Genomic DNA, 12,578 nt, shown 5'->3' with positions numbered 1-12,578 from the left:
ACCTTACAAGGTGATCACCACACTAAGTCTAGTAACGATCTGTCACCATGCAAAGTTATCACACTATTATTGACTGTATTCCCCTTCTCCTTTTTTACCCATTCTTCTACCCTCTGCCCTCTGGCAACCATCAGTTTGTTCTTTGTTTCTAGGGCTCTGTTTTAGTTTTGTTTGGTTTGTTCATTTGTTTTATTTTTAAAATTTCACATGTTAAGTGAAACCATACCGTATTGTCTTTCTCTGACTTATTTCACCTAGCATAATGCCCTCTAGGTCCATCCACATTGTCACAAATGGCAAGATTTCATTCTTTTTTATTGCTGAATAATATTCTAATTCTGTGTTGTACAGTAATTTGGATAGCTTTCGTTTTATAGTCTTAAAATATTTTTTCTAATTTTCTAGTTATAAAACAACCATAATATTAGATTAAGTTTAAAATTTTAGAAAATATTGAAAAGGAAAATTAAAACCACCTGCAATTCTCAAATCCAATGGTAACTACTGGTAAGATTTTGCTGCATTTATTTCTCTCTCTCTCTTTTTTTTGCTGCATTTATTTCCCTCTCCCCTGCCCCCCGGCTTTTTCCCCCCTAAGCATTGAATGGGATTTTAAAACAAATTTGGAACTATGCTTAATATTATCCTAGGATAGTTTTTTGCATAATTATCCTTCAATTTAAACATTCCCCTCTACAACAATTTACACTGAAAATTTTCAACTTTGGTAGTCAATATTTTTACATAAAATGTTATTGTGTTTACTACTTTTCTTAGCATTGCTTTCTAGAAATGAGATTACTGTGCCAAAAAGTAAAAAACATTTGTTGTTGTTGTTGTTGTTCCTCACTCAAGGATATTTTTCCATTGATTTTTAGGGAGAGTGGAAGAGAGAGAGGAAGATAGAAACATCAATGTGAGAGAGACCCATCGATTGGTTGCCTCCTGCATGAACCCTGACCAGGGCCTGGGCCAGGGAGGAGCCCGCAACCAAGATACATGCCCCTTGCCAGGGGGTAGGGGAAGCTGGAGGACGATCAATGGGGGAAAAAAAGGAGACATATGTACTACTATTTGTAATACTTTAAACAATAAAATAAAAAAAAGAAAAAGAAAGAATATTTCCCCACTTAAAAAACAAAAAATACATGCCCTTGATCAGAATCGAACCTAGAACCCTTTGATCCGCAGGCCTACGCTCTAACCACTGAGTAGCCAGCTAGGGCCTTTAAATTTGAATTTTATGCATTTTTAAATGATTAAAATGTTTTCTAATTTTTTATTTGAAAAAGTACTTTCCACTTATATTTGTACCCTGATAACTTTTTTTTTTTTTTTGGTAAATGTTTATTCCTACAAATATCTTAGCAAAATCACCTGGGGAACTTTTAAGAAAACAAAAGGAAAGCTGCTAAAATCATGTACAGTGTATTGTCCTTAAAGCACATCTACTTTAGATAATAGTAACCTCAAGAAAAGACCAGTCTTAGAGTAAATGCCATAATTCAGCCTGGAGAAGTGGTTTGAAAAATTTTACATGCGACCAATGAGCTATTTTGATATTTTATTGCTTTATAGAGATATAACTCATCATAAAATTCATTCTTTTTTTTTTTCTTTATTGATTTCAGAGAGGAAGGGAGAGAAAAAGAGAGAGAGAAACATCAGTGATGGGAGAGAATCATTGGTTGGTTGCCTCCTGCACAAAACCCAGGCATATGCCCTTGACCGGAATTGAACCTGGGACCCTTCAGGCCAACGCTCTCTCCACTGAGCCAAACCAGTTAGGGCAAAATTCATTCTTTAAAGTGTACAATTCAGGGACTCTTTTCCCCTCCCCACGTGAGAGTCTGTTCTGTGGGACTTTTTCCGCATCCCCATGTGCGAGTCTGTGCTGTGAGATTCTTTGCCCTTCCCCACGTGGGAGTCTGTACTTGTTCTTCAGTAAAATTTCCACCTTTGCTATACCAAAAAATAATAATAAAAATAAAGTGTACAATTCAGCGTTTTGTGTATATTCGCAATGTTGTAAAACCATTATCACTATTTAATTCCAGAACATTTTTATCATCCTGTACTCGCTAGCAGTCACTCCCCTTGCTCTCCTCCACCCAGTCCCTGGCACACTAATCTACTTTCTGTCTCTATAGATTTGCCTATTTTGTACATTTATATATATATAAAAAGCCAGCGACTGTAACAGCCATAATGACCGTGACGACCTGTTGCTATGACACCAACTGTGGCCAGCAAACTTGCCAATCAAGGGGTGGGGCCGGCCAGCCTACCTTGCAGCCCCTCACCCCTGCTGGCCTGCCCCTGATCGGACTCTCCCACACCCATCAAGAGCTCCCTCCGGCCGAAACCGGTTTAGCTCAGTGGATAGAGCATCGGCCTGTGGACTGAAAGGTCCCAGGTTCGATTCCGGTCAAGGGCATGTACCTTGGTTGTGGGCACATCCCCAGTAGGGGTTGTGCAAGAGGCAACTGATCGATGTTTCTCTTTCATCGATGTTTCTAACTCTCTATCCCTCTCTCTTCCTCTCTGTAAAAAAAAAAAAAAGAGCTCCCTCCGCCTCCCTGGCCAGCCCCGCCCCTGATCAGCCTGCCCCATCACAATAGGCTCACAGCCTCTCCCCCTGGCCACCCACCCCTGATTGCAGCCCCCACACCAATAGGGGGCAGGGCTGGCCCACCAACCTCCTGAAGCCTCTCCCCCCACCCGGCCCCACCCCAGATCAGCCGCCCCAACCCCAATCGGGGGCAGGGCCCGCCAGCCAATCACCCACAGCCCCTTCCCCCAGCTGGCCTAGCCCTGATCGGGCCCCATTCAGGGTGGGCCCGTGGGCTGGCTGGCCGGCCAACCTCCCACCATCTTCTCCTCTGACAGGCCCAGCCCCAATCCGCCCCAATCCACCCCAACTGGGGCCAGGCCAGCCGGACCCCACCCATGCACGAATTCATGCACTGGGCCTCTAGTTTTAAATAAATGGAATCATACATTACATGATTCTATTTATATAAGTGGTATTTTGTTTTACTTCTTTATCACTTAGTGTAATGTCATCCTTGTTATAGAGCAGAGGTCCTCAAACTTTTTAAACAGGGGCCAGTTCACTGTCCCTCAGACAGTTGGAGGGCCGGACTATAGTTTAAAAAAAAAAAACTATGAACAAATTCCTATGCACACTGCTAAGTTGGCTGCTAAGCAGGACAGGCAGCGGTGGCAAAAACACCCGGTGGGCCGGATAAATGTCCTCGGCGGGCCGCATGTGGCCCGTGGGCTGTAGTTTGAGGACCCCTGTTATAGAGTATATCAGTATTTCCTTCTTTGTATGGCTGATTAATTTTCCATTGTTTGATGGAATACCACTCAGCCATAAGAAAAAATGAAATACTGCCATTTGCAACAACATGGATGGCCCTTGAGAATATTATGCTAAGTGACATAAGCCAGGCAGAAAAATCTAAGAACCATATGATTTCATCATATGTGGGATATAACACTGAAACTCGTGGACACAAACAGTAGTGTGTTGGTTGCCAGAGGGAAGGGGGTAGGGAGGGTGAAGGGGGCTCAATATATGGTGATGGAAGGTGATTTGACTTTGGGTGGTGGGCACAGTGCAATACACAGATTTGTATAATAGAAATCCATATCTGAAACCTATATGATTTTATTAACCAATGTTACTCCAATAAATTTAATAAAGATTTGGACATCACCCATATGGTCATGGGCAATCTTTTTCTTCAATCTAATGATAATAAGGTATGGGGGAGAGATCAACCAAAGGACTTATATGCATGCACATAAGCCTAACCAATGGACACAGACACCAGGGGGGTGAGGGCATGAGGGAGGGGGGTGAGGGGCAATGGGGTGATAAGGACACATATGTAATACCTTAATCAATAAAGAAAAATATTTTTTTAAAGAGCAAAAATAAATAAATAAATAAGGTTAATTCACACACAAAAATTCCATTTTTTGTTTTTCTATTCATTCATTACTTGACGGGCTCGGGGTTGTTTCCATATGATTTAATAGATTTTAAAAATCCAACTTTTTATTTCAAGATAAACGCCAATTCACATGCAGGAGTAAGAAATAATAGGTAGAGATCCATGTACTTTTCTCCCAGGTCCCCCCAATGGTAACATCTTACATTGTACAATACCACAACCAGGAAATTTACACTGATTTTATACAGATTTCACCAGTTTTACATAATGTCATTTATGGTTTAACATCTATGGTTTACATGTGTAAACTTGTATAATCACCGTGATAGTCAAGATGCAGAACAATTTCACATGAGTAGGAACCATTGTGCTGCCCTTTTATAACAACACTCAGCTCCCTCCTCAACCCTTTCTGAATCCCTGTAAGCCACTAATTTGTTCTCCATCTCTATAACTGTTTTATATAGATATCTACACTAATAAAAGAGAAACATGCAAATTGACTGTACCTTCATGATGCCCACCAGCCAATCAGGAGTGAGTATGCAAATTAACCCAACAAAGCTGGTGGGTTGATTTGCATACGTAGTTGCTGAGCGGCTGGGGGCAGGGCAGGATGCTTGTGTCGTCTCCATGGTGATGACGCAGGCCTTCCATACCGTCCCAGCAGCTCCGGGCCGCTGGGCAGTGTGGGAAGGCAGAAAGGCAGCTCTGGGCCGGAGTGAAGGCAGTGCCAGTAGCCAGGGGAAGGAAGGCCCATTCTTGCAAGAATCTTCATGCATCGGGCCTCTAATATATATATATGAAATCATACAATATGTAACCTTTTGGGATTGAAGATTTTTACTTAGTGCTTATCTTTTAAGATACATCCAAGACATTGTACCAATAGCTTATTCCTTCTTATTGAGTAGTAGTCTGTTGTATAACTGTCCCACAGTTTAACTATCACCTGTTGCAGGATATTTGGATTGTTTCCACTGTGGGGCTATCATAAATAAAGTGCTGTGAGCATTTGTATACATGCTTTTGTGTAAAACATACATTTTTCATTTCTCTGTGATAAATGAAATAAATGTTCAAAACATACATTTTTCATTTCTCTGTGATAAATGAAATAAATGTTCAACAATGCAGTTGGTGGGATTTGTATGATAATTACATGTTTAGTTTTATAAGAAGTAGCCAAACTATTTCCCAGAGTAGCTATACCACATTAGTTTCCCATCAGGATTGTACGAGTGATCTACTTTCTCCACATCCTTGTCAGCATTTCCTTCTGGCCTCCATGGTTTCTAATTAGAAATCCAATGTCATTTAAATCATTGCTCTAGCCCTGACCGGTTTGGCTTAGTGGATAGAATGTCGGCCTGCGGACTGAAGGGTCCCAGGTTTGATTCCGGTCAAGGGCATGTACCTGGGTTGCAGGCACATCCCCAGTAGGAGGTGTGCAGGAGGCAGCTGATGGATGTTTCTCTCTCATTGATGTTTCTAACTCTCTATCCCTCTCCCTTCCTCTCTGTAAAAAATCAATAAAATATATATTTTTAAAAAATAAATCATTGCTCTAGGCAACGTGTCCTTGCTGACTACTTTCAAGATTTTTTGTCTTTAATTTTGAGAAATTTGTGACATGTCTTTGAATAGTTTTATTGGGTTCCTTCCGTTTGGGGTTCATGCAGCTTTTTGAATCTATAGATTTATGCTGTTGGCCAAATTTGGTCAACTTTCAGCCACTATTTATTTAAAAAATTTTTTAGCCATAGTACTTTCCTTCTCTTTCTGGGACTCCAATGACAAGAATGCTAGAACTTTCATTATTGTTCCAGAGATCCCTCCTAAGGCTACATTCAGTTTTTAATTTCAGTCTATTTTCTCCCTGCTGATCAGATTTATTTCTATCTTTAGTTCACAAATTCATTCCTCTGTCATTTCCATTCTGATATGGAGCCCAATGGTGAGGTGTTTTTTTTTTTTTAAAAATTCAGTTATTGTAATTTTCAGTTCTAACATTCCCTTCTGGTTCTTTTTTAAAATATATATATTTTATTGATTTTTTTACAGAGAGGGAGAGGGATAGAGTTAGAAATAGCGACGAGAGGGAAACATTGATCAGCTGCCTCCTGCACACCCCCTTACTGGGGATGTGCCCGCAACCAAGGTACATGCCCTTGACCGGAATCGAACCTGGGACCCTTCCATCTGCAGGCCATAGCTCTATCCACCGAGCCAAACCAACTAGGGCTTGCTTCTTTTTTATATCTTTGATTATTTTGCTGGGGTTTTCTGCTTTTTTTTCAAGCACATTCATCTTTCTCCTTAATATATATATTTTTTTAATGATAGTGTCTTTAAAATTCTTGCCAGATAATCCCAACATGTGTCATCTTGAATAGAAGTGGTGAAAACAGGCAACCTTGTCTTCTTCCTGGTCTTAGAGGAAAAGTTTTGTCTTTCACCATATAGTGTTAGCTTTGGGATTTTTTTTTTATATACACTTTACCCTTCAATATGTTGTGGTAGTTTCCTTCTATTTCCTTCAATTTTGTTATTTAACAAAATTTTCTGTATCAATTGAGATAATCATATTATGTTTTCCTTTCATTCTGTTAATGTGATATTGCATGGATTATCAAATGTTGAACCATTCTTGCATTCCAGGAATATAATCCTTTTAGTGTGTGGTAGAATTATATTTGCTAATACTTCGTTGAGAATTTTTTTGCATCTATATTCATCAGGGAAATTGGTCTCTAGTTTTCTTTTCTTGGTGTCCCTATATAGGTTTAGTGTCAGGGCAATTCAGGCCTCATAAGAATGAATTAAGAAATTTTTTTCTCTTCAGCTGTTTAGAAAAGTTTGAGAAGGACTGATGTTAATTCTTCACCGATAAAGTTATCCTGACCTGGCTAAAGCAATGATTTTTTAAATTCTATTATTTTTTCTACATTTACTAAGCATTTTTCTGTGAAGAAGGCTTTTCCTCCATCAATTAGGTGTCAACTATAGTCCTTCCCAAATGGGTTGGTATAAAGGTAACCTCCAATATGTGAAGGTTGTTTTGTGTGTTTTTTTCATTAAGAAAAAACCCCAACAGTATTTACTTAATGTTTTTCACAATTAAATGCTGTTTATTTTGTTCAAACTGTCCCAGATTTGGCCAGTGGGAACCCTTTCAAGCTGATTCAGGTCCTATTGAGATATTCCTATTAGTCTTAAATTACTTCCTTACTTCCTGACCATAAAAGATATTTCTCACACCATTTTTTCCCCATCCCCAGCCCTAGGTTCAGCCTTTTCTCCAAAGAGCACACAAGATCAAGGGTGGGCAGGAGATGTGTCCCTGCCCCCCACTGACCAAGATGCAGCTCCCAGCCAGCTATCCACATGTGCCATCAAGCTTTGCCCCAAGACACCACAGGTATGCACGCTCAGCCCCAACTAAATGTGAGTGTCCAGGCCCTGGTTAGACTGGCCACAGGGTGGGAGTGGGGAGACCAAGAAGCCATCCTGTGGGGTGATAGGAGGAGGTTTCCAGCCCTTATCCCATCACCCTGCCACCATGCTTCATTGTCCCATCACACTTCACTTAAAAGCACAAATTCAAGTATAAAATTAAGAATTTCAAGATGGCAGACAAAACATTAAAGCCCTAGCACAGGGACCTTCTGAGCACAGGACCCTATGCAACCACAGAGGCCCTGTGTATTTCTCTCTATTCTTTTGTTTCTTACTCAAATTTGTAATTTCTTTTCATATAAATCCCAAAAGCTCTTGTTACTTCCAGGTGATTTATATGTGTATCTATTATGAATAAATTTTTCCCATTATATTTGCTAAGTGACTAGTAAGGAGATAAGAAAAGTCATTTTGTGCAGTTACTTCTAATGGCTATTTTAACATTTCATGTCTCATAACTTCAGTGAAATTTAATAATAGTTTCAATATCAATTAATTCTCTTAGGTTTTCTACATAGAAAAATCACCTACAAATAGGTATCACTTGAGCACTTAGCATTGCTATGTGGTGTTCTGAGTCATTTAATCCTTACAATAACCCCTTGAAGCTTGTACTATTATTATCCCACTTCACAGATGAAGTGTATGAAACACGAGAGACTTGCCCAAAGTCAAAGAGCTGTAAGGTAAGTGGCAGAGTCAAAATTCAAAACCAAATTCAAGCCTTCTAGCTCAAGTTCATGTCCTCAACCACCAGGTTATAACAGCTCTATATTAGACTAACTCCTTTCCCCTCTATCTTTATTTCTGCTTGAAGACTGAGTATCTTGGATGAAACTTTCAGAACAGCATTAAATGTAGTGATAACAAACATCCTTCTCTTGCTATTTTTCCCTCCCACTGGATGTCTCTTAATTTTTCAAAGTATGACAATGATGTCTGTAGCTTAAAAGGAAAACCTTTTTAATGTGAAAAACATTAATAGTGTATATTTTCCTAAGATGAAGAACCAAAAATCAGTTTGGAAAAGGAATGGATCATGAAATTTTATTGATAAGGGACTTCTGTTCCCAAGGTTTATTCCAATCACATTTGTAGTACATGAAATATCAATACTTTCTGGTTGAGAAAACAGAAACTCTGGCCATAGTATTGATACTTAAGAGAAATATAAGCCTCTACCTAAGGCAAGAGTCCACATCTGAAGAATTCAACCAATATGATATATATAAACAAGTCAATTCAACACATTGCTTTAAGATACGTAAGAAATCAAAAGACTGCTTTAGTGGGAGGCTGATATACACATTTCATTTAACAGACATACTGTACAATGACTAAAAGAACTATATATTCCCAGGAGAATTAAGAGTGTGCATATCTGGGTTAGCACCTAGAAAGTACATAGAAAATAAAAACAGAAAAACAGAGAAAAGCCTTGTGTGAAAATCGTGTGGACCCACGTTTCTAAGAGCAAGTTCTCATTCATATTTGACAGTAACTCATTCCATTCCATAGGAACTTGGTGATCAGCTGACTCATGTCTTCAGTGCTTTATGACAATAGACTTGTCAACTTGACGGATTTTATATGTAAATTTAAGGGTAAAATGTTTTATACGCACCCTAGTTTTATTCCAAAATTTGTAATTGACTACAAATTTGTGGTACATTATTAGCAAGATATTGGGAAAACAGAGGAAATTTTCTTTACTGCTTGTGTGATGTGATCTTGTTCAAGAATGGTGCCCTGGGATTTACTCACAATTTCACAGGTACACTGATAATTTGTAGAAATGATTGCTGGGAAGGAGAATCATAAGCGGTGTATTTAAGTTATGAAAGGCTCCATTAGAATTAGAAAAGGCTTTGCACGGATGGTGACTGTAAAGCCTCCCTGGGAGAGAGGTCAGTTAACAGTATGGTGTGCACTTCATGCAATACTCTTTGGTTACAGCATATCAACCACCAGGAGAACTAACTCGCTTACAATATAGACCAGTGGTTCTTAATTGGGGGCAATTTTGCTCCCCGCCCCCGGTAACATTTGGCAATGTCTACGATGATTTTTCACAACTTTGGAGGTGGGGGCGGGGAGGGGGCGCGGGCGGGGAGAGGGGTGCTACTAGCAACTAGTGGGTATAGAGGCTAGGGATGTTGCAGCCTCACAACAAAAACTCCTCAGGCCCCAAATGTCAATAGTGCTGAAGTTGAGAACCCCAAAAAGAGGTTTACATGACATGTGCCTGGGTTGTCCACAAAGTCAAAAGTACACTATGAAGGCAAAAGGTACCACCTGCCCTTTATAGCTCTAAGAGCTCCCTGTCAGCTCTCATCAGCAGAGTCCTGGTCCCTGCTGTCCTTTGACGCAGAGCAAGGTCTCCTTTACATCCATGAACTCAATAAATATTTGCTGAATAGATAGAGGAAAGAGGTGAGAGAAGCATGGCTCAAAGCCTTCAACTGAGTATACTGAACAGTGAATTTATAAACTTAATATTATCCTGAACCTCAATGGTGTCATAGTCTCTGACTATACAGGATCTTAAAATCAGGGTTACCATGCCCTAAATGGTTTGGCTCAGTGGATAGAGCGTCGGCCTGCAGACTCAAGGATCCCAGGTTCGATTTCGGTCAAGGGCATGTACCTTGGTTGCAGTAGGGGGTGTGCAGGAGGCAGCTGATTGATGTTTCTCTCTCATAGATGTTTCTAACTCTCTCTCCCTCTCCCTTCCTCTCTATAAAAAATCAATAAAATATATTTTTTAAAAAATCAGGGTTACCATAGTGTCAAAATGGAGTCAACATTTTAAGAGAAGTATGTCTAAAAACTTTTACATTCATTTTAGTGGCACAAACCAAGTAAAATGGTGTAAAGGCAAACATTCAATACAACATTTTAAACCCAAAAAATGAACATATGAAATGCCATGCACAGCACACACCATTCCTTTTTTTTACATATTTACAATTTTATATACTTACTTATCAATATATCTTCTATCTTTACAATTATAAAATTATTTTAAATTATATAATAGTGGTACCATTGAATTCCCTTAAACATACATTTTGTAGCATTCATTTGTTTTACCCTTTACGAGGCAATTGTTTACCCAAATCTAAACCACATTGAATACCACGTGGAAGCACATAGGAAAATCGTGGAGAAAAAATAGATTTAGACAAAAATTTCACACAAGCCTTAAATGAATCTATTTCAGTAACTCAAATAAATAGTACTTTATTATTTACTAAACTTCCCCTGCCAGGAAAACAAAACAAAACAATCCCCACAAACTGTACCTTGAAAAATGTTCTGACACTTAGAAGCAATTAAGTTATATTCTATATCTCAATCAGTGGACTGTAGTAAGGACTAGCTACAATTTAGGCTCAAATAAATACTATCTGTACATTTTCATCATCCTGCATAAACTTGAGGTTGCAATGGTGGAGGAAGTTTATCATTTTCAACATTTTCAGAGTCAATAGCTGCTAAAGACTGATTTGGGGGCTTAATTTCAAGTGGACATTTCTCAACAATGTCTTGAACCTTTTTTGCAATTCCATCTGTCCAATCTATTAGGTCTTTTTCAAGTTTCTTGGCTTCATTCATAATCCTTTCCTGTCGTTCATTCAATTGAGACAGGAGATCCAAGTTCTTATACATTTGCTTAACACCTAAACAAGCATCAGGAGACCAATTCTCAGATTCTTGCTTTCTGGGAGAAGTCTGGCCAGACATGTATCGATCAAAGTCTTCCTGACTTAAATTCAAAGACTGAGCGTCTAACTTCTCAATGAAAGTCACAGCACAGCACTACGAAAAGAAGAGAATGTTATTATAATCATATGAGCAAAGCCACAGATATTAAAATAAATTTTTAAAAATCCTTTCATTATGGAGAATTTAAAACTGAAGCATAAGTAGACAAAACAGTCTAATGAACCTCCATGGACTTCAGCTTCAAAAACTATTAACACATAGCCGATCATGTTTCCTTTATGCTCTCATCTGAAACTACATTTCTTCTTTAAAAAAGCAAAAGACAATTAAATCGAATTGCCAACTCCCGTTGAGCCTGTCAGAAATCCAGTTCTCCATTTAGGGTTTTCCAAGATGCTAGAGTCTTGAACAGAGTGAAGTACTGAGGAGGCACCTGCAATGTTGGTTCCACCGTGGCTGCCACAGAGCTTCCTACACACAGAAACTGAATGATTCCTTGGAGTCGGGGGCTTTCTGCTTCTCTGCCGTTGCAGGGCAGAGGAATCCTTGTTGAGGACGGGAGCTCCAGGGCCAAGTCCCTGGGGGGCACACCCCATAAAACCATTTTGTTTTAGGGTCTTGCCAGCCCCACAAGGCCTACTTGGACATGGCCAGACATTGGGAGTGTCCTCAGGGACCCCTGTGGCACACAGACCACCAGTTCCCAAAGAGGTATTTTAAATCACATGGTTAAAAAGACAAGTTTTTTGTTTTGTTTTTTTGGTTAATCCTCACCAGAGGATATTTTTCTATTGATTTTTAGAGAGAGTGGGAGGGGGAGAGACAGAGAAAGAAACATTGACCGGTTGCCTCCCGCACCCTTGCGGAGGGGTCTAGGGGAAGCAAACCCACAACTTAGGTATATGTCTTTGACCAGAATCGAACCCAAGGCCCTTCAATCTGTGGGCTGACGCTCTATCCACTGAGCCAAACCGGCCAGGTCAAAAGTATAAGTTTTAAAACCAGACAACCTGAGTTGTCACCTCTGTTACTGGACAGTCAAGAGTTGTGTGATCCTAGGAAAATCACCTAGGCTCTGTGAGGTTTCCACATGAGTAAAATGGGGGAAATAGCAGATTTACTGTGAGAATTAAACACCATAACACATGTAATGTGCTTAGCTCATAGATCTGTAGTAAGCAATGAATAAATGGCAACAATTATTAGTATAGAAATGCTAGGACAAACACTCAGTGAAACAGACTTCTATCAGTTACACATTCTTATATTGATTAAATTTTTCTACAATGAGCACGCACCACTTTTGTATTTTAAAAAAGCTATTTTTACAAAAATCCTCACACGAATCTTTAAAAAAAAATAAAATTCTCACCCAAGGATATATTTTTACTTATTTTTAGAGAGAGAGGAAGTGGGAGAGAGATA

General features: G+C 39.3%; 1 protein-coding gene across 5 annotated transcripts in view; it reads right to left on the bottom strand.

The window, feature by feature from the left end:
* Positions 1–8,440: 8,440 nt before the first annotated feature.
* RABGEF1 (RAB guanine nucleotide exchange factor 1) overlaps positions 8,441–12,578 on the bottom strand; it is an 86,232-nt gene continuing 82,094 nt past the window's right edge. For all 5 annotated transcript variants that reach the window (XM_054714811.1, XM_008141507.3, XM_054714812.1 and 2 more), the window contains one exon: positions 8,441–11,246. In XM_054714811.1, the coding sequence (XP_054570786.1) occupies positions 10,848–11,246 (399 nt within the window). In that variant the 3' untranslated portion in view covers positions 8,441–10,847. The remainder of the gene's footprint in view (positions 11,247–12,578) is intronic.

Source organism: Eptesicus fuscus, chromosome 4 (genome assembly GCF_027574615.1).
Source record: "Eptesicus fuscus isolate TK198812 chromosome 4, DD_ASM_mEF_20220401, whole genome shotgun sequence".
NCBI lineage: Eukaryota > Metazoa > Chordata > Mammalia > Chiroptera > Vespertilionidae > Eptesicus > Eptesicus fuscus.
Note: the sequence above shows the minus strand (reverse complement) of the source record. Positions and strands in the feature narration are given on the sequence as shown.